General features: G+C 44.7%; 1 protein-coding gene across 2 annotated transcripts; it reads right to left on the bottom strand.

The window, feature by feature from the left end:
- Positions 1-8,045: 8,045 nt before the first annotated feature.
- cited4b (Cbp/p300-interacting transactivator, with Glu/Asp-rich carboxy-terminal domain, 4b) lies at positions 8,046-10,244 on the bottom strand. 2 transcript variants are annotated; one of them, XM_077576612.1, is made up of 2 exons: positions 9,992-10,244; positions 8,046-9,522 (listed from the first exon to the last, which is right to left on the bottom strand). In XM_077576612.1, exon 2 carries the CDS (start codon positions 9,512-9,514, stop codon positions 8,756-8,758), a length of 759 nt encoding a protein of 252 aa, XP_077432738.1. In that variant the 5' UTR covers positions 9,515-9,522; positions 9,992-10,244; the 3' UTR covers positions 8,046-8,755. The 2 variants fall into 2 exon arrangements, with proteins under 2 accessions (XP_077432738.1, XP_077432737.1); XM_077576611.1 differs by having other exon boundaries at positions 8,046-9,535; positions 9,992-10,242.
- Between the last annotated feature and the right edge of the window lie 12,279 nt (positions 10,245-22,523).

Below are 22,523 nucleotides of genomic sequence, written 5' to 3'. Positions count from 1 at the left end.
ATTGATCGGCTTGTGAAATATGTTACAGCATCAACGTGGCAATGTTTTTCCCCATGAAAAATGAAAACAATTTTATCAGTCAACATACTTGGATTGTTTGTGTTGGAACATTCGGCTGTTAAAGCAGCTCGATGGAATGTAGGTGTCTTTAAATACCAGCCACAAAATCGTCTTTGTTGTCCTCAGGCTTGTAATAGAGAGACATCACCGACAGTCAGCACAGGTTTTGTCCAGCGTTTATGCAAAACATTCATACTGTAGCTATAATATAAGATACATGATAATAATTTAGCCTTGCTAAAATAATCCAGTGAGCAGATTTACCCACAATTGGTCAAAGCACAAATGGAAAAAAAACTTTTAAGTACCCCTATACTTTCACTAAATTGTGTTGAAAGGACAATATAATAAAAAATATATATATTACAAATCAAAATATATGAATACGCTATTTAGAATATATACACAATGTGCAAATAATTACAAAATGTGTGCACATGTGACAAATTGATCTAAAAGCTCAAATTGATCTAAACAATTCGCTGGGTAAAATTTGTCGTCAGTCGGTGGATCGTCTTTGTTCAGCGATCGTTCTTTGACGGTATGCAATAGTTACTTGTGATGACCTCACGTGTGGGGAAAAGGACAGCCACAGTGACCAATGCATTTTTCAGATGTGTATCGAATGTTGAGAGAAGGGCAAAGCAAACACAAAATGAGCACACACACTCACGCAGTAGCTGCTGACGGCCACGGCGCACGCCAAGCCACTCACGCACCACTAGGTCCCGCCTCTTAAAGGCACACGCATGCATGCATGCACACAAATGCAACAAAACTACAGTACAGCATTTTTTGTGCTCAAATACGTTTACATTGTGAATATAATGTTTCAAGTTTTTATCATTTTAAGTGGGTTTGATGAGTTAAAAGAAGGGGTTTGATACGAGGTTTTTCACAGATTTTCACTTACACTTGCAACTTAATGATATTGGAATAAATGAAATGAGTTTGTGTTGTTGGTGAGTGAAAATTGTGCTGGCGTGCAGTGTGATGGTGGTGGTATGCGCGGTGAGCAGCGAGTCAAGGTAGAATCCAGTCAAGTCTGTTTGAGTTTCGGGTTTAAGTAGCTTTGGATCATCCGCGTCTTCAGATGTTTGCCGTTCTATATCCTAACTGGCTGAAAATGAATTCAACTTGAGCCTGCAGGGGGAGCCTGGGAGCAAAACAAATTCAAAACAATTCAATGTCACTGTTTACAATCCGTTGGGCAGGTTTCGACAAATCACATCAGAGTGTTTTTTCATCAGAGGGAATTCACCTGCTGACAGAATACAAACAACGCGTAACATTTTAATTCTGCGCGACGCTGTCAAAACTTCGGGCCTCCCGCTTCTGCGAGAAAAAACAACAACCCGCAGCCGGTGTAAATCACACGCGTCTTAAATATTTATCACCTTCAGACGTCGTCGGGATACCTCGACGTGCTCGGGCCGCGACGAGGTGTCAGCCGCGTGCGGCGGAATCAATTATTTACACTGCCTGCTTTTGACTTCAAAGAGCTGGCAAATCATGCGAGGCCAGATTTGGGGAGGGTGGCGAAGGAGGAGGAGTCTCCCGTCGCCTGGCAACCTGTCACCTGCCTCAACATGCCAAAATCAGCCACTTAGCCGCCGAGGCTTGCGTGTGTGTTCTCCATACATGGCTGCCTTTTAAAGCCCCCTCAGCAGCTTGCGGGCGGAAAACAAAACAATTAGCTTAACTGAGTGTCTCCTGGAAAGAACGTGGATGTGATTAGGGTGCGTTTTGTTTTTTTGTGTGTGTTTTTTCCTTCCCCACGGCCTCGCGCGTGAAAACAACAACGGTCACATGTCAGGAAGTTGCACCCGAGTCCATAAAAATGAACCTTAACCCCCCTTGAGGGATATGCTGTTTTCCCGCCAGCAAACACCGCCAACGTGACAAAAACCTTAAAAATTGTCTGACAAGTTCAAGCATGCTCCATCTGTCAATGACCGCCCCTTACTTGGAAAGACGGTAGTGGGGGAATTCCAATCGCAACGCCGCAGACACGTCAAAATTTAGCAACAATGAATGAATAAGAATGCATATATTTGTAGAGGCTGTGGTCAAGTTGTATTGTGTAGAATTTCACAAGTTACTTCATGTTGAAGATTAGATAGCTCTTAATATGAAGAGAAAAATGCACTGAGCTGCCACCAATGTCTTACAAATTGAGAAATAATAATGAAATGACTATCAATCATTAAAAGATGCACCCATATTTCTATTATTTCTAAGAGTGTGAAAACTTGAAAAAAAAATGTTTTTTTTTTATTCTACATTTAGAACAGGTGTAAAATGTGTGATTAATTGTGAGTTAAGTATTGACGTCATGCGATTAATTACGATGAAAAAATGTAATCGCTTGACACCGCTAGTTTATTTTTTTGCTCCATATAGTTAGTGTGAAGGGATTACAATAATAAGTGACCTTCTTTGTTGGATACTGTTAATCCTAAAATAAACAGTCATTGATGGGGGGTTTTAACGTTCAAGCACTTGTCAGACCTTGAGTTGCTGATTGATTTGATTTATTTTGTTGTTGCAAAGCGCAGCTTCGTCTCGGAACGCCGTCCAACATAATGAGACGTAAATCCTGCTTGTCTTGATGCTGAGCAGTCTCTTTTAGCTTGTTTGATCACGTCGTGCACCTGACCGTGCGTGCGTGCGCCTCCTTGAAGGCCCGCTCATGTGTGAAAGCGGCAAATGGACGCCCGTCCTTCCCTGAAACAACGCCTACCAATAATGAAAGGACATAAACACGTCAGGTGTTTTTTTTTCTATCGGCATCATGAACACACCTGCTGGAAAACCCCCATTAAAGATGAATGCAACTTTTAAAAATGAGCTAGTAATGTCCAATTATTACATATAAACAACCCCCTCCCACATCCACACCCCCTATTTCGCTTTGCCTTATTAGTCAGCATGTGGCTTTCGCCGGCTGACTTAAAACGAGAGCGTGATGAGCCGACACAGGAAGACGGTTTGTTGCAAAAAGCAGAAGCGGTGAACGCATCCTGACCCCGGCAGGAAGGCAGGTGGCCTCTCACGAAGGAATCATTTAAAACTGGTCGCCGTATTAGCAACGGCCAATATTTAAAAAGAGACTGAGGGCAAATTGCAGCAAAGAGGAGACTGTGGAGTGTAAAACGGCAGCATCCAGAGCTGAGGAACAGCAACTGGTTTTAAGATAACGTTAGCATTTGTGTTTGTTTTTGCAATTTCTATTTGTGTATCCTCAAATGTTTTCTTTACTGTCCTCGGTCTCGCCATTGAATAAAAAAAAATTTTGAGGGCATATCGAAGAGGCAATAGGAAAAGCATGCACTGCAGGCACGCGGAGAAATGTGGAGTAAAATACTGCACAGTCCAGACATAAGGCGGCTGCTAAGAAACTGGAGCGTAAAAGCAAAGTAAATACTGTGGAGTCTAATACTTCAGCGTTCAGAGTTAAGTCAGTATGTATATCCTCAAATCTTGCTGCCCTCAGTCTCCTCTTGAATGAAATAGCCCCAAACTCTTGATTGCGCAATTTTTTAATGGTAAGATATGCCCACACGCTAAGTGATCAAGCTAATGAATGTGCGTGCTAAAATGCTAACAGTGTCCAGTCAGGTCCGCCATCATTGCACACAAGAAAGATAAGTGATCCGGGGGGGGGGGTCGCCCGGCAACGACTTCAGTGCCTTTCAGCTTAATACAACGAGCCAGCGTAGCGTCCGAATGGCCGCCGGAGCCGTTTGCATCTTGCATATGAAGCCAAAATGATGAATGCGTTGCCGCTTTAATTGAGGCATGACATTACAGTGCACAATTAGCAGATCTGCCAGCGGGCGTCACACACACGCACGCGCGCACGCACACACGCAGACCATCTCACCAAATGGGCGCCATGCACGAGGCCCGTTGCTAAGCGATGTGCCATGGCCTACTTTTACCACCTTTTCTTTCTACGCAGACGTTTAATTGGTGAACGCCGTTCGACAAACGGGAATACGTTGGCGTCGCTCGTCCTCCAATCACGTCCGGCTTTGAAAATTTGATGTGAAATATCTCACACTCTCATAGTTGTGTTTTCTAGACAAAAAAAAAAACTGATACTGTTATCAAGCTGCATAATGTCAACATTCAAAATGTCAATAGGAGTTGATGACTTGAAATTTCAAGCACAAGTCACAAGCTCAATATTTTCTCTTTTCTTATTGAGGACATTTCAACATCGTTTGTGGAAGGAAATACTTGACGCATCGATGTAAAGCACAACAACAACAAGTGGAGAAGAAATGTGAAGGCCAAAAATGGAGCAGCGTCAATGGCAGCAGCGCTTGTTTTCCCGTCGTTAGCGCTTGCGCGGCTAAAGATGCTCGCGTTGACAATGCGATACGCTAAATGCAGCCATGAAATTTCCCCCAACGTGACCTCCAATCAAGCGCCTCGTCGCCCGCAGGCACACAACAAGACAACAAAACTTTAGCGCCGCATCACTCACTCACTCTCTTCACCGTTTATGCTCATTAGCACGCAGCAACACACGCACACAACAGACGTTTACAAATTTACAAATTCGGACATTTTGGGGGTAAAAGATGCTTCTGAAATTGAAAATTGAAGTCCAGCTGAATGTTTTCTTCATGAAAAAAATCCTTTGAATGGTAAAATGTTGCTAGCTTGCTAAAGCAACACTAAGGAACTTACAGTTGATGTTGATGATGGCGGCCAAAAGCGGTAATGTTATGCCTGAAGGAAGACCACATTTCCCATGAGGACAAGCGCATTGCCTTGTTTTTGAGCTCACGCCAGCGAGTGAAAGCCGGGCCAACGTTGCTCCTTGACTGTCTTTTATCCGAGTAGCTTTCCTTTTCCTTTTTTGTCTCCTCAGACAAAAAAACTTTTCAGTAGTCGTCCGTCGACATTCAAATTGACTTCCGTCTTTGTAACGAATGAGGAAAGGGGGAGGTGACGTATGCCCTAAAGCAGTCAGCGCATTTGTAGTTTTTTGTGCGCCAGCGTTCCTACCATCCTCCTCAAAGTTGTTTATTGCCGGTAAGAATGATACCGACCCCCTTCAGGCCATGACAAAGGGACCATTCAACTACTTTTAAGTTGATGTTTCATCAGAAGAGTTAGTGTTGTTGACTCTCTGTTGATTTCGCATATTAGTCTCATATAATAGCATAAAAACATGACCTGTTTGTCTATGTTCAATTTGAATTGCTATAATGTCTAATCGGGATCAGCTTTCTGATTTTTCAAGTCCAAGTCCAAGAATGCGAAATGCGAGAGGCTGAATCTGTCTTGCCGCCAGTGTTATTGACTTCTCACGCAAGTCCACCTCAGTTTTCTCAGCAACAACAAAATATTTCGGACCCTTCGACTTTTGCCAGATGGGGGCGCTGCTGTTATTTAACACCGACATTTGAAAATGCCGCTCGCCTCAATCCGTGTGTCTGATTTGAAATTTCTTACACAAGTTCTCGACATCTAGTTGTGTTGTCGCTCCAATGTGTGTGCATGTATGCGTGTTTTGGTCTTTGCTACATTGTGGGGCCCATACACGCGTGTATACTACCATTGTGGGGACCGACTCGAAATTGTGGGGACATTTTGCTGGCCCCCACAACTTCAGACCTCTTTTTGAGGGTCAAGACATGGTTTTGGAGTTTAGGTTTGAATTGGGTTATGGTTGAGGTTCAGCTAAGCAATCATTTTTGATGGTTAGGGGGAGGGGCAAGGAAATGCATCATGTCAATGAGATGTCCCCACAATGAAACAAAGACAAGTGTGTGTGTACGTGCCGTGAAAAGGCACCAGGCCTCTTGTGAGTCGCGGCTTACAAGCCTTAAGTCACTTAAACCCCCATCAAGGTAAGCATTCTTTGGCCAGTCACACCTCCCCCAACACACACGCACACACACACACACACACACACACACACACACACACACACACACACGCACACAGCAATGAACCAAATGTTTGCAGTGCTGTAAGTGAAACTAATGTTAGTTAAATACTACTTTTAAAAAGCCTCTTACCCTTTGGCGGCGAGTTTTTATTTGAAGTCAACAGGTGAAGTTGAAGTTACCTACCACTGTATTTACATAAGAGACCTCCGCCAAGGCTTGATTTAAAATGGATGGCCTCTAAAGTCAACGAGTTTCTAGCACCCGGCATCATTTGTCAGCGGGGACGAAACGTAACGTTCAGGAAATTCCAGACCTCCACAAAGGCCATCAAATTGGACATTTCTTGTAGGTGGCAACATTGGCCACATTCTTCTGTGGATTTGCTCGAGCGTTCTGCATATTTGCAAGCTAAACCCGCAACATGCAAGCAGCACAACCGACTTCCGTGTTCAATTCGTATTGCAAAAAAAACGTACAATCAGGAGAATTCAATTCAGATCGACTTGAAATTTCTCAAAAGTATAAAAATATGCTTTGGATCAGAACCTTTTACCAGTTGGGGGCGCTGTTGTTAAAGATCACCACGATGACAACATTTCAAATCCTCTCACCCAATAAAATAAGCAGATGAATTGAAAGTGTTTCCCACAAAACATCTTTTGACTGAGGTGGAGGTTTTTTGTTATCTAACCTCAAAATGCTCTCAGCTCATAAATGACTGACTTGGACTTCTCAAACACAAGTTGAACTTTCCCCCGAAACTGTACGACGTTACTATCAGCAACCGGCCCATTTGAGTCCGATTTGAAATGTATTACAAAGCCCCCGTCATGCAATGACTTTCGTTTAAAAATAGCATCGCTGAGGACCAGATGTGATTGAGCAGCAAAATGTTTACAGCCACCAGCCAATAAGTCTGACCCAAGTCCAGCTGTTGTCTTCATTTAAATAATAACCCCAAACTCAATGAATCGGACTGACTTAAAATATCAAACACGCAAGTGCAGCATCGTTTTTGTCCAAAAATGTTTGTATCAGAGAATTTTGCCAACAAAATGTTGCGCCTTCAGAAATCTGACAGCAGCCGTAAAATCGGATTGAAAATTCAAACGTACGACGACATCAGCTCGTTGTGTCTTCCACAAAAGAATCTTCTGGATCGTATCGTTTTTAAATAGCTGTTTGTTCGGTACCAAAAATTGAATTGAAAGGCCACACACATTTTAGTCAGGCTTGAAATTTGTGGCATGAGCGCAGCACAACAAAATATTCCTTCACAATTCTTCCAAATGGGCGCCAACATTACAAGATTCAAGAAAATGGAAATTTCCTACAAATCTGTCATTCTTTTCTACTAGGGATGTTGGATAGCAATTTTTTACAGGCTGATAACCACTACAAATACTCTACTATTGAGTAGTCACCGTCCGATACGGATGCTAAGTACCGATTCCACCGATATTTATGAAATGTAAACTTTACCAGCAAAAAAACAACACCTATTTATCCCAATATAGCATTTTTTCTTAAAAGTGCATGAAATAAACGGTCATTTTCGATTCTTATGAATATGTCATTTCGAGTTCCTGATTGTAAAATGGCCACAAGAGGGCAGCCAAAACTGGTATCTACCTGATAACGATACCTGGTATCGGTGCTCGCCCATCAATATCTTCTACAAACCAATCTTTTGAATCAGAAAATGTTAAAAATCTGCAAAACTGAAATTTCTTCCACAAACAAACCCCTATTGCTATTTCACCAGAATGTAGAATTTTGCATCGACTACATCCAAATAGTGATTTTGTGACAAGGACCTCAAGAAAACGATGGCCGAGCATTTTATTTCCGAAACGGTAAATGCTATAAAAGCCACATCAGTGAGAACAACAGTCGTCTCCTGGTGGCCTTTTGTCCGCCGCATCCAACAAATTGAGGCGCGCACCTCCAAGGTATAAATATTGTATCAGGTTTCCATGGCGCTGACGTCCCCTCACCCGCAGGTTCAACCTCAGCACTGAGCCGGCTTGGGAGCGAGCGAGAGGCACACAATGAATGGAAAAGCAGGCCACATTTCGATCCAGGCCATCTTTATTGATCCTCAAAACCGTTCACAAAGACCCCAAAGTCCCGCCTCCTGCTTTCAAAAGCTCATCCACCCCAAAACAAAAACAAGATATGGGGCTATGAACAAGCAAGAATAATAAATAAGAATCTGTGTGATTAAGGCGGTTCTACGTCTCCATGAGAACACAAAAGAGTGCGGACATGTCGGAGGTTTACAGCTTCGTACAGTACAAGCAGTTGATTTTCCACAACAGCGCATCTTAAAAAAAAAAAAAGAAAAAAAGAAAAAGTGGATGACGCCTCATAAAATTAAGGCTCCTTTTTGGACCTTCTGAGCTTATTTGAAGAGCAAGTTGGAGGATGAGGAGGGAAGGAAAAAAAACTTAAATCAAGAAAGTCAAATTATTGAAAAACCAACTTGGCCCGGCAGGTGGTCCGATTGGAAATAAATACACCTCGCAGGAAAACACAGTGTCATTCATTGTTCAGAGTGGCTTTGTGACTTTTTTTTTCTTTTCTTTTTTTTACATTCACGTCCAGGAAGTGGGGAGGTGAAACCACGCCCCCTCCACCACCTTCTAGACCACAACGGCCAGCCGGCACAGTTCTTCTTCCACGGGGACTCCTCGGCTCTGTGGTCCGAAAAATCCGTGTGTTGGTCCCGTGGGTCCGAGCTAGGTGTGGCGTTGGCGGGGGCGGCCGGGCTACCGGCGGTCTCAGCAGCTGACCGTGCTGGGCTGCTGTTTGCTGACAAAGTCCGAGATGAAGTCAAACTCGTTCTGGCCCAGGAAGAGTTCGGGTAGCTCCTGGACCCGGTCCAGGCCGAGCTCCACCACCAGCGAGGTGAGCGCCTCCTCGTCGATCATGTCCGCGTCCATGCCGTTCAGTGCCAGCGCCGGGCCCGCCATGTGCTGCATGTTGGCCAGCTGGGCCGGGCTCATGCGGTACTGGTTGGCGGGGCCGCCCATGTGGCCCCCGCCGCCGCCCATGGGGCCCAGCGGATGTCCGTGATACTGCGTGTTGAGTTTTTGGAGCTGCATGCTGGCCATCAGCTGCTGCGACGTCAGGCCGCCGTTCATGAACTGGTTCTGTTGGGCCGCGTGCTGCTGCTGTTGTTGTTGTTGTTGTTGTTGGACCTGCTGCTGCTGCTGTTGTTGCTGTTGCTGCTGTTGTTGTTGCTGCTGCTGCTGCTGCTGGGCCTGGTGCATGTGATGCTGCTGCCCGTTGTACATCATCTGGTGGTGGTGGCCCATTTGGGCGCCGCTCATGGGCCCGCCAGGCGGCACCATGCCCTGCCGCTGGCGCATGTCCATGCCGGCCTGGGCCCCGGCGTAGTGCATCATCTGGCCGCCGGGCATGGGCCGCATGGCTGCCGTCTGCTGGCCGTGCGGCGGGTGGCCCGCCTGCATTCCGTTCATGCCCATTCGGTACGCGTGGAGACCGGCGCCGGCCGAACCGTGATTCATGGGCATCATGAGGTGGTCTGCCATGCCCCCCTGTGGGGACGACAACACATTAGGACGTGTTATGATGACCCGCCACCCTTTTCACCTTGCATGCTTCTTCCTCATCACAGCGCCTTGAAAACGCGTCACATTAAGAACAATCAGCGACGCACTTGCCTTTTAAAATGGCTACAGTGTCCAATTCAATGCGATCGAGCAGGAAAGAATGGGGGGGGGCGATGGGGGGGGGGGTCATTTTTACGCACGCAAGGTTGCAACAAAGAAGACTGACATCATGCAACGCGCCGCGCGACTCAATTGGGAGAAATTGCAGCCGCCGAATTATCCCAATCATCTTTTGAAGGGCGCGTTTGACACAAACGAGCAAACAATGGAGCGACGAGGCAGGAACATGCGCGCGCGCGCGTGCGCACACCGCAAACAAACGACAACATTCGCCGCCTTGCAATTCTAACACAAGAAGAAGAAAAAATGTGCACTACCTACCGTCTTCAAAAACAAAAAAACAAAAGTTACTCCACTCAAGGCTCGGTCCGGTCCGGCGGTTCGGTGGTCCGCTGCGGTGAGGGAGGGAAAAGGAGGGAGGTAGAAGGGGGAAGGGGGGCGCGCTCAGTACGAGGAGTCCGCGGGGCCGCGCGTCATTGCCGGGTGAGGTGCGCACAAAGACCGCAGCGGCAGATCTTCAAGCGAGCGACTGACGATTTTCTGGGTCAACTCGGGGATTATGCACATCTAAAAAGCCTCCCGAGGAAGGAAGGCGGTCTTCTCCGTTGGAGGGAGGGCTTGGGGGCGGGGGCAACGGGGAAGGGGGAGGGCGCCTCCTCTCTTCCCATTGGCTTATTAGTGTAATTGTGTAAAAGGGCAGTGTTCAGAGCGGTGACACGGCAAAGACATTTAAATACTCTCCACCCCTGCTGTGGTGCCCCCCCCCCCCCCCAAAAAAAAAAATTTGGGCTTAGATAGATAGAAAGATTTTTTTTTTTTTACTGTAGAGACTAAAAGTAGAAAGTTGCTAATGTGTGGTTATGTATTCATATATTTTTTAACGACTTGGTATTGTAAAATAATTGTCTGAAAAGTACATTAATGAAGGATTTGTACTCAATTACTTCCCACCACAACCAGTTCAATAGATGGACAGACAGACACTGAATCCAGAAGAGGGCTCTCCGCCATGTACACATTTTATCCACCAGGAGACTAAGGGCCTAAAAAAATGGCTGCTGGATGAACTCACGCATGTAAACAAATGATCCCGAATATTTCAGAAATTGGATTTGCAAGTCAGCCAATTCGATTTTTTTCAGCCCCGTTTCATTGCGATGACTCAAAAGTGCTTTGCATGCTAAAAGACAAAAACATTCTACAGTTTTGTTGCTGTCTGTCACCCCAAAAAATACGATCGGCTAATAGTTGAGGTTAAACAACCCACTGGTGCATTTATTTATTTTTGAGGGATGTATCTGAAGAAGATAGCAAAAGATGTTATCGAGCCAGCGATGTCCAAACATGACTCCCATAAAGACACGCAAATGAAATTACTGCATGTCCTAATGCAGTTACCGCTCACTCGCAATATGACCTTATTTTGTCGTTCTTTGTTTTTAACCTTCATTTAAGAAGACATCTCCTTTTCCTGGCCGCTCCGTTTACATGAGCATGTCTTCTGCTCCCCCATTGACTTGATGCCAGAGTGTAAACGTAGCCGCTGTGATGTCATCAGCCAGATTATTCAAGAAAGAGCCCAATAGGAAAAGGCCCTGCAGCCAGCTGACCTCTTTTTTTTTTTTTTTGCTTAGGAGACATGAGACGTGCGTTTGCAGAGACAGGAAGCAACATAAGCCTGCAAAAGCGGCGGACAATTTAGGTGATTACATGAGTTTGCCATTAAGTGCGTGGTCGAGGAAGAAAGGGAAAAGTGTCACTAAAGGAACATTTTTATGCTGTTATGTTTGCTTGTGCACGTCCACTTGTGGTCCATGTGAGCTAGCAAGTGGGTCCTTGTGAAAGGGGGGGGGGGCACTGGAGGAATGTGCTATTCTAGGCCATGTAGCTACAGCTGTGCGCCGATGTGCTCCGACTATCGATGCGGCCCTGCGCTCGCCAGATGCACGTGTTGCCGATTGCCCACTTGAGGACAACGACCCTGCGCCTGCTTTTGCAAATGAAATCAGCCCCCCCCCTTCCCCATCCCCCCGCATCAGCGCACGTAGACGTGAGGGAGATCGTCCGGGGAATGTGTCTGCAAATGGCAAACGGTTGCTCAGCAGGCCTTTGTCATTGTTTGACATTCTCGGGGGCCATTTTAAGCGCGTATTATTAAGCCACTCCCAGGTGAGGGGCACTCGAGTCTCCACTCACAAACTCACCCAGCCAGTCCGTCAGTGCAAATAAAACAATAAAACAAACAGAATCAACGTTGGTTGCTGTTTTGGGCTCTGATGCCACATTGAAACAGTTGACAGAAAAAAACAAAACAAAGCAAAAAAACATTCAGAATTGATCATGATCGCAACATTATTGATGAAAGAAGTGAAAAAAAATGCATTTCTATGACAACTGATCTCCAGTTAGGATTCAAAGGAACTTTAAATTGCTTCAAGCCCTAATGCAACATCTAGAACTGCTTCGTGTATCAAACTTGTCAGAAAAATCTGCAGATGTTTAATTCGATCTTTTCATGCAACAACACTGAAGAAATGACACCGACATCATCAAACGTAGTCAATGTGGATCTTACCTAACAGCGTCAATTTATTGTTCCCTCAAAATAACTCAACTAATAGCTACACCCAGCAACAAAAGTGAGTACACCCCTTAGTGAAAATGGCCAAAGTGTCAATATTTTGTGTGGCCACCATTTTTAATCACCTGATTAGTATTGGATAAACACATATAATTGATGAAATATGTTAAAAGTGGTCTTCAGTTTACGTATCCATTCCTACGGGACTGACTGACAAATGTGTAAAGTTGGACTGCAACGTGCACTTGACAGAGTCGTCAAGTCAAAATGACAAAAAAACTTTTAGCCAATGAATATTAAGCCAGTACAGCCCGAACTGAGCTTACTTTAAATTGTTAGGCATGACTGGCCGGGGGGGGTGGGGGGGCTTCCATTCAACAAGAGGTTTCGGTTGTGATTCAAATCTGAAAAACAAAATACAAAATGACAATTACACAAAAGTTCAAGAATCATTTATTGCGGTGTTTGTAAATTTGTTTTGTACTTAGTAGGCAACTTTCTGGCTATTGGAGAATGATGACTTGGTGGGGGTGGGGTGGGGGCGGGGGGCGTACCATTTGCAATCTGGTTTGGGGAGGAAGGCCTTTCATTGTAATTCCAACTGTGCTGTTTTCGTTGAATGGTGTATTTGTATATTTGCGTTTGTTGATCCGTCTGCTAGTTACAGGCCACTTCCTAGTTTTCGGAGAATGATGTACGTTGCTCAAAACTGAAGGGACCAAACAATTTGCATTTCATTTGTGCTGGGGTTATTTGCCATTGTGATGCAAAAACAAAAATTCGAACAAAAGCGACATATTTGGTTTCATGTATCCGTTAGCCGAGGGTATTTCCCGTTCATCAAGAGTGGCTCGGTCAGTGCGACTGAGCAATTTGCATTCTGGGTTGGGGGAAGGGGTGCTTGTTTTGTGGATGTTAAAAAGAAAAAAGCACTCTATAATATCCTACTTTATAAAAATGTCTTCATAGAGAATGTAAAGAATCCGTTGCTTCTAAAACCGCAGCTATCATCGCTAACCGTTAGCATGTCGATGATGTTTTGTATTTTTTGCTAGCCTTAAAATCTGCTACGTACACGCAATGCGTATTTCTCTTTGTTTCGTGTTCAATTTGACAGTAAACTTCAGCTGGGAGTGGCATGAAACCTTTTTGGATGAATTATTCGCTGCTGACCTTTTGCCTTGTTTCCACCAAGTACTCTGCTTTGGTACGGTCGCTAGTTTATGCATTTCCATTGTAGCGGGCGCCAAATGATCCGAGCAGGAGAGTCTCATTTTTCAGGAAGTACACACGCGTTGCAGGCAATGTCAAATGTTATTTTTAGTACATGTCAAGACAAACTACAAACATTTCTACAAAACAGCAACAAGCTTCTGCTTTTGTGTACTTTGGATGAATGTATCCTGCCCACTGACTGTAGTCCACAATTTTGTGGGCGGAGCTAACACACAGCATAAACAAACATGCAACGCGGCCGCCTTGAGCCATTTATTGATCCCTAACGTGTGAGTGAGTGTGCTGGGGTGGGGGTGGGGGGGGGGGGGGGGGGTTTGTCATGTGACCATGTTAATAGGAGCACAAAGGTGCAAGTGGCGCTTCCACTCTGCGTTGGCGAGGACCGCCGGGCCTGCGCCAGAGCGTGAGTCACGCCAGGGCCGCATTTCACGTCAACTGCGCTGGCGGCAGATTCGGAGACGCCATTGCGATGACGCACTCGTAAATGCTCTCAAAGTCAATGGATGACTCATCTTTAGTGACAGCAAATGATGCGCAAATGGAAAATTGTGTTCCACCCCCCCCAACGATGAGATTTAGGGACTTAAGACCCTCGGACTGATCTGCCCGCCTACCTTTGTGGCGCTGGGGAAAATTGGATGACAAATGCTCTTCAGACATGAAGTTAATTAGTGTTGATGAGGTAAAAAGAGGGGCATCGTGTCATCCCACAATTACTTTAATGAGAAAAGATATTAGGCCATAATACCTTGTTAAGTATTTACTGTGCAATACATTTAAGGAAAGAACACTGGAAGCCAACGTATTCTCAAAATGAGATATAACACATCAAAATACACAAAGCGCCTCTCGCTGTTCAAATTCAACAAGTAATTCTGCGATAACAGAATTAAATGAAGCGTCCTTTCGTCTGTTAGGTTTGTTTGATAACTTGTGAAGCAACTTGTGCAACTCGGGTTCCGTCAAGTCATTCTTTGTCAATCTCGATGCCAACGCTCACTTAGCCCGGCGGCCTGCGATTGTTTCTACGAACGAACCACCGTGACGGCAAATTGATTGACACGTGCGACAAAAGCAAAGTGGCGGCAATTGTCACCGTGAATCCGGCAGGTGTGTCCGTGCTCGACATACCAAAAACATCAAACAGGCGCTACTGCAGCTTTCTTCTCTGCCGCCGCAAATCCATTAGCAAGCAAAAGTAATTACATGTGCGGCTACACGCAGTCTCTTTGGTTTCCCAATGCGCCGATAAAATCAAGATCTTGTAAATACCTTTTTTATGTGAGCATGTGAAAATATTGTCTTCATTTAAGTATCCACGTTAGAATCGTCAAGCAATTATGTTGACCGTAAAAGCAAGATTGGTTGGCGCTGTTGCTTCAAAGTTCCCAGTTGAACCGCATGTATTGATTTATTTTTTACAGTCAGGTTCATAAATATTGGCAAAATTGTGCCCATGCCCAAACATCTCTGGACCCGTCTGTAACAATCTACATGTATTTGCGAGTTAAGCCATAATCCGGTATCAGTGTCTTGAAACGAAAACACATGCGGCCGGCCACGCCCAAAATGCTCGCGCGTCAGCAAACAGAAGCAAAAGTCAACACGGGTCATATCCGAACAGTAGATTCACATCCACAGTTGAAATGCCGTCTGATTCCGAGCTCAGGGCCAACGTTCACGTGAGAATGGATTGAAATCGTGTGGTTTTGGTTGATTGTTGACATGACAACAGTGTTTTGGAGCCTTAATATGCAAATGTTCAAAAACAGGTCTGAAAACTATTTTCAGACACGTTATCGTCCTCGGCTTGGTTCGAGGGCTCGTATTATGGAAAATAGACTTTTCAATGGCTTCCTTTACTATGCAGACAAAAGACATTTACACAAAAAATAATAATAATAATAATCAATTGTTGCAACTGATAATGAATCTGATTCTTCATGATTCATTGAAGTGATGTGTGCTTTTGTTGTACGTTTAGTTTTACAGCAAACTCCAAGTGGGATTTCATTGAACATTTGAAAACGCGCTCAGGCACCGACATTTTTGTTTAATTATAATTCTGATTTACGTACCGGTTACGTCACCGCTGTCAGAACTCAACAGAGGACGATGAAGTTCTGTTGCTACAGCCCCTCACCCTCCGCGTGTACCAATAGCGGGTCGGGTGTCTGCTGTGCCTGCCCACGGACTCAAATATGCCCTCGCAGCTGACGGCAGAGGGAAGACATCTTACGTTGCCACTTTTACTGACAACTGTTATTTTCCTCATTAAAAACACGGCGCGTGTTTGACGCTAGGAGTAATGAGGGCCGGGTTTAGCGAGCGGCAACGCAAGATGGCCGCCGGTTGCTTCACTTCTCCCGATGGCGAGTAAGCGACATTGTTTGTCCAGTCGTGTACAAATCCATGCTGCCTGCCTATCAAGAGTGAAAATAAGCGCCCACGTAAATCTGTATCTGCCTATTTGCTCGCTCGGGATGAGCGCTGGCTCGTTTGCATGAGACACAAAGTGCCGCCATGACTTCTGAGTGCCCCGATTCATGGGTTTGTCACGTTACCAGCCGTAACTTGTTGTACGATGTAAGTTGTTTATATTTCTCTACACTACTGAAGTGATTTAAAAAAAAATAAAATAAAAAAAAATTGAATAGAACTAAACAGTCCGACAAACACAAAATGAAAACACTCACAATGAGCTGCTAAGCCACAACTGTCGTCCAGACACACAAAATTGGCCAACCCTTGACATCACTAACTAGATTACACCCCTTAAAGGCACACATCTATCACACAGATAGTACAGTATGTAAAGAAATTATATATTTTAAAACAATTTTTTTTGCACGTTTTTATCCGTTATTATTTATTCAATTTTTTTATTTTTGTATTGAAAACACAGCAAAAAAAAAAAAGAGTTTTGGGAGGCTGAAATTGATTATTGGCATTTTCATTTTATTTGAAAATAGATTGATTCATTTGATAAGTTGAAGTAAATTATTTATGTTTTTTTCCCCCAAGTATTTTTAACTATTGGCCTGGTATGCATAATACGGTTTTCACCTGCAAAGTTGTCGCCTGGACCCGAAAAGTCTCCAAACAATGAAAAGAAAAGAAAGCTGTCGGATATATTGTTATCGCGTAAACACACCCTTGCAGCTTCAAGAGGAACTTGCACAAGATTTGCTGTTGAACCGCATAGCTTGAATGTCGAACCCATGTGACCGTGGGCACCGTTCTGCCACTTCCTAAAAGCCGATTGCTGTCATGCGCGTCAACGCTGCCTGCCGCCAGCCGTATTTCTTCCTGCAATACGAAGCCGCACAGGCAAAGTTCATGTTCCAGTATTGTTATCGCCGCATGTGAGCGACGACGTGCAAAGTGTCCCACGTGAAAGCTAAAAGTCATGTGGCCTCTTTTCTTTGTGTGTGTTTTTGGGGGGTGGGGGGGGGGTTGTTATTGTTCTGGTGAACGAGAGAGTCGCTATAAATACTCCCAAGGCTTCCTTCTCCTCTGGTGCACCAATCAACAGTCAGCTGAGCAGCTGAGCGAGGGCAATAAGCCTGAGTCAAGGCTGCTGGTGGAGGGAGCATTGGGGGGGGGGGGGGGGGGAGTTGGGGGGGTGGTCTGAGTCAAGCCTACCACGCTGGAACACAGAACTAGGTGAGAGGGACTTTTGGGTTGGAGGCTGATTTTTTTAAAAAGCGGGTTGGCGGTGGTCGGAATGTACCACTTTCGGAAAGAGCGTTCCAAAAATGTTTGTGATTGTTCCACATGAATGCTGACTCACCTTGTTTTTGTCCCACAGCATTTTTGAAAAGTAAAATTAATTAAACAACACGGATCGGGTTAGGAGAAAAGTTGTACGTAAATGTATAAACGTCAGCCCTCATTGGATTGGTGTCGTTGAAAAAGACGGTTAAGAATATGACTTCATATCTACGTGCGCCTCGTAGAAGAAGTGACGCTACTTGGTATCAGTCACAATTATTGTCAGCACAACCAGAAAAAACACGTGTGACTATGTTTACATGTTGTCTATATTCGAGTTAAGGTCAAAATTCCAGTTTCTGAATAACCGTTTGAAAATGTGTGATTGGACAGAGTTAGTCCTGGATCACATCTGTATGGTGTATAGCGCCACCTACAGCGGTGGAGTCCCCTCTCAATATTCGCAAAAGAACAACAGATGGAAACGGGCACGTCAAGTCACGTTTTTGCTTAAAAAAATTGAAACAATTGGATGGAAAGCTGACTATTGTGAGTGTTAGCTACACGCATATATAAATATCTTTAAAATGGACCAAAGTCAAGATAACTTCAAGTTGACTGAAAATGAGTTTGCTTTCTTTTGAATTGTGGTCCAACAGAAGAAAACAAATGGACAAAAAGGATGGAAAGCAAAGCCTGCGACCTTTCAAGGCAACCACCGCAAACTATTTCTGTAACTCCCAACGAGACGTGTGCACCTGCCGACTTGCGTGTTGCAGCTCCTTCTGCGGATGTCGGTTCATGTTCGGATCAAGACTCCGTCTGATATCTTGGTCGGTGTTAGTCGCTGTGCGTTCCGGGTCCTCGTCCCGTCGCAGGACCCGTGACCCGCGACTCAGCTCACGCTTTCTGACACTCGCCAGCACATTTTGCTCCAGAACGCCCTGATAGTCATTAGAAGTAATTGTACCCAGCACAGCGCAGCACAGCCAGAACAGATCCAAGGCACCCCGTGCAGTCGTGCAGCCTCAGAACATAAACAAGCCTCCTCCATGTTTCACACTCGGTCCAGTGTTCTTTTCTTTGTATGCTGCATTTTTACACTTGTAAACAGAAACCTGAGAGAGGCCATTTTCTTTTGCTGATTTGGATTCTGGGCATTTCAAGTTCTATGAAATGTAAGTTTTGTGTGGTCACATGGTTAAGCGGAGTCCAACAAGTCCGCTCGCATGTTGCGGCAAAAACACATCTAAAAACAAAGTCATTATCAGTGACACACGGGTAAACAAACAAGAGTGAGCTAGATTTTAATTTATTCGGGACGTCATCCAAACAACACAAAGTCCACATCTTAATTAATTATTAGCAGACCGCCACTCAGCCAGGTAGTATTTTTGTATTTCAAAAATGGCCAGAAGGCTTTTGTACATTTTGGGTAAAAATGTCCAAAGCTATGCAATATTTTCATCTGAATGAGGAAGTAGATTTCCCACTCTCCTTCCCCGTTTGGCAGCATAATAAAAAACATGTTTTCCATGAACGTGAGTCACGGACGGTGGCCTGATTTCAGTGCAAGCAACACGGGTTCAATTTCCACTCAGGGATGGTGTGAATGTGAATGTGAATGGCCGCCTGAAATTGATTCGCGACCAGACCGGGATGTAGTCGGCCTAAGTCAGCAACCCAGAACAGGATAAGCGGGTACGGAAAATGGACGGATAGACTGTTGTGTTCCCCTTCTGGCAAATTGTTACTGAGCTATTTCCAAATAGGCCACCTGTGTTCCATTCCGAATTCCTTTTATTGAGTGTCCGGCCATCATTTCCGCCAACTATTTCAAGTACACTACAACTCTGGCATTTTAATGACCGGCCGAGCCTCATCAGGTCTTTTCAGGTCTTAAATGAGTTAAAGACGTAAAAAAAAAAAAAAATGCTTGGAATTTATTTAATACTGATTGGCAGCCATCCAAAAATGCAACTGCTAAAACCAACGGGGGGGGGGGGGGGCGGTTTGAAATCTACTTTAATCTGTAGCGTAAACCCAGATGATGTACTTAATTATATAAGGCGGGAACTGTGTTTGCTGGCCTAAAAACGCAATCTCTTGAAAACTGGTCTTAAAGCGCAAGAGTGTTTTTTTGGCGACATTACTGCTCAATAATGAACCCACTCACGTGTTGAGGGACATTTGCTGAACCACTACTGCAATCATTACATCAAATGACTTCAATACAACTGTAAGCCCATACATATCCATTTTGCTTATTCAGGGTCAAGTTGCAGGACAGCAGGAAAGGGATTTCCCGCTCCCGAGCCACTTCCGCAGGCATTCACAGGCAAGCTAAGAAACTCTAGTGTGTCCTTGGTGGTGCCTGAGGCCTCCTCCTGCTTGGACGCGCCTGCAACACCTCACTGGGGAGGCATAAAATAGATACCCCAGCCACTTCATCTAGCTCTTCTCATACTGGCAGGATAGCCAAGCTTCTCACCCTGTTTCTAAGCCTGGACACCTTGCAGAGGAAACTCATTTTGGCTGCTTGCAACAAGCAATCTTTTTTCTTTAGGTCACAAGCTTTGGGTTGTGGTCATAGTTGAGGGCGGGAACGCAGACCAAGCCATCATTGTGTAGCGTACTGATGTGCAATGAAGATGCGGGTGGTTGAAGTCAACCCACAAATGTACTGTTTTCTAGGAGGCGGGACCTCACCAGGGTGTAAGCAATCGTCACCGTGGATCGAGCCACATCGGCTGAGTGAATGCGCACATTTATGCATGGCTTCTAAAGCATAATAAGAATAACCGTGATGCTTCAGATGCTGCCGTTTACCGTAAAGCCAATTTGAAGACATTTTTCAACAATGTTATCGAGCTGGAAAGGGGAGAAAAAAAAAGTGTTTTTGACTTTTCTTGTATGAAGGAATCCGAACTGTCACTTATTTTCAATGCCTTCAAAACTCCCCCCCCCCCCCATCGACTTTGAGGGCGGAAATTCCCTCTTGCAACTGTTCTGCGGTTGTCAGTTAAAACGTTATTGCAAGATATTGGACTGCTTCCAACAAGCGCTGTGTCCAGATCCAAAACAATGGCTCTCAAAAAAACAGACACCAGAAGTATCCTTTGAGTTGCTTCGAAATGGGCCCGTCAGCAGCCTTCACATCGGGACTGCTTCTGTGTGTGCAGTGGTATGAAAGGTGCCGAAATGCTCTTCAATCTTTTGCAATCTTTCACACGGCTTTCTCTGTAGGCTATCGTCGCCTCGGAGGAGTTGAGGCAGTTCAAAGTTACACTCGGCTATTTCTGCGTTACATCCTGCAATTCCCCGTGTCATTGCGATGGGAGCCGTTTGAAAGCTTCTTTGGAGCCCTTGAAAGGCTGATGGAAGAGTTGTCGCGCGGCGTTAAAGCTTTTCCGTCGGCTGCGAAAGTTGAGCTCAAGAAGGGAAGTCTGAAGCATCAGATAACCGCTAAAATAACGTTGGCCGCCGCGGCTGAGAATTCCCTTTCCCCTTATCTGGATGGCGGGGGCGTGATAAGTCGCCTTAGTGCCTGCAGGTGTTCACACACGCCGATGATGACTTAATGCGCGCTACGCAAACAGCGCCGCGGCTCGTGTGTCCGATCTTGCGATGGTTACCGAGCAATGTCGGTCATTTACAGTCGCAAGCGCGAGCGCCGCCGCCTCCAGATCCAAGCAACGGCGTTCTTCGGCGTTGCTAGCCCGGGGCATCATTGTCGACACACACACTAATCACGTCCCCTCCGCTGCACTTCCTGCCTTCGAGCCCCCGATGTTGTTTCCAGTTACATCGAGGAATGCGCACACGGCGCAGGACAGATTGGATGCAGTGGACACCGCGAGCGCCCGTCCGACTTGTCAAACCGGTACTTGCTAAGTAAGGAGAGAGCAGAACACGGCGACTGATGAAGGCGAGAGTGACCTATTAATCATTCATTAGCTCCACAACACTCTTAATGAGGTGACGTGTCTTAAATAATTAGCAATGTGACTGGAGCATATTTCCATAAAGCCTGGGGGGGAAGTTTGGGACAAACGGGCAAAGGGGAGACGTGGAAATCGTAGAGTCGCGGTTCACATAGCCTGATGTATCATTTAGGGTGAGAACGTCCCAACGGATCTCGCCAGTATTGTTTTGTCCCATTCTTACACGGGTCACATCCTAGCGTCCCGGATTTTTGGGCCACGGGTATGTCAATAACAGGATTATGTTTTCGTCATACCAAAACTAGAACTACTTCCTGCTTTCGTGTCTAAGAATCATGGGAAATGTAGTCCTGCTGTCCTCATGCTGCAGTCGGTCCGACCCAATGTAAGATGAGGTTTTCTGCTCGCATATTTCCAACGTTACAATACAGCTTAGGCAGCTTCCATTAGCTGCTGGGACCAAGCAAAAAAAGTTTGACGATGGTGAATGCATTGATTTGTTTAGCACTATTGAACCGTCCAGCCAAGATAGCATGTAGCGTTAGCTCAAGCAATAACGCAGCCAGTGGATTGACTGAATTTTTTATAAATAGTTCCTGGTGAGATTTGATTTTCAGCAAAATTGTGGTGTCCCAGTTTTACATTTTGAAAATCTGGTCATCCTAGTAGCATTCAAGACGTTTCGTACCTCCAGCCTAGTCCAAGAGATCAGGAAATGACTTGCTAAGATACAAATGTCACCCAACAATATGATGTAACAGATGATGAAATTCTTTTCTTTCTTTTTTTTTAGTGCAAACATTCCACAACCAAAAAAATGCTACAATCCCCATTTTCTCACGTTATTCTAAATAAACCAGGAAGTAGCCCGCTAACATACAAACAAATACACTCTATAATGTTTTCCTCTTTTCTTGACTGTTTTAACCTTGCACTCTAATTAGTGTAATTATACTTTATGATCATAACGTTTATTCACTTTAAAAAGAATGAAGCTTCTTTAAGAATCCCAAAATATGCCAACTAATTACAGTGCATTTTTTGTGCTAGTCGACTAATTTCTCATGTGAATGAGAACAAAAGGCAATATGGGGCGTTCAAGGCATCGCAACGAAATGACAAGCTATCCAATCCTTTTTTTTTTCTTCTTCTTTTTTTTTCCTTCTCAGGAGAGCTCAGTATTGTTCATTCGATTTGACATCATCATTGCTCTCCTTTTTAAAAAAAACAAACAAATAAATTTAAAAAATTTAATAAATGTTTATTTTTTTATTTTTTATAAATATATATACATATACACACACATATATATATATATATATATATATATATTTTTTGTATGTGGGTGAGTATGTGTATGTGCGTGTGTGTGTGTGTG

The sequence above is a fragment of the Vanacampus margaritifer genome, chromosome 9 (genome assembly GCF_051991255.1).
Source record: "Vanacampus margaritifer isolate UIUO_Vmar chromosome 9, RoL_Vmar_1.0, whole genome shotgun sequence".
NCBI lineage: Eukaryota > Metazoa > Chordata > Actinopteri > Syngnathiformes > Syngnathidae > Vanacampus > Vanacampus margaritifer.
The sequence above is the reverse complement of the archived record's forward strand: the minus strand, read 5'-3'. Positions and strand labels throughout refer to the sequence as shown.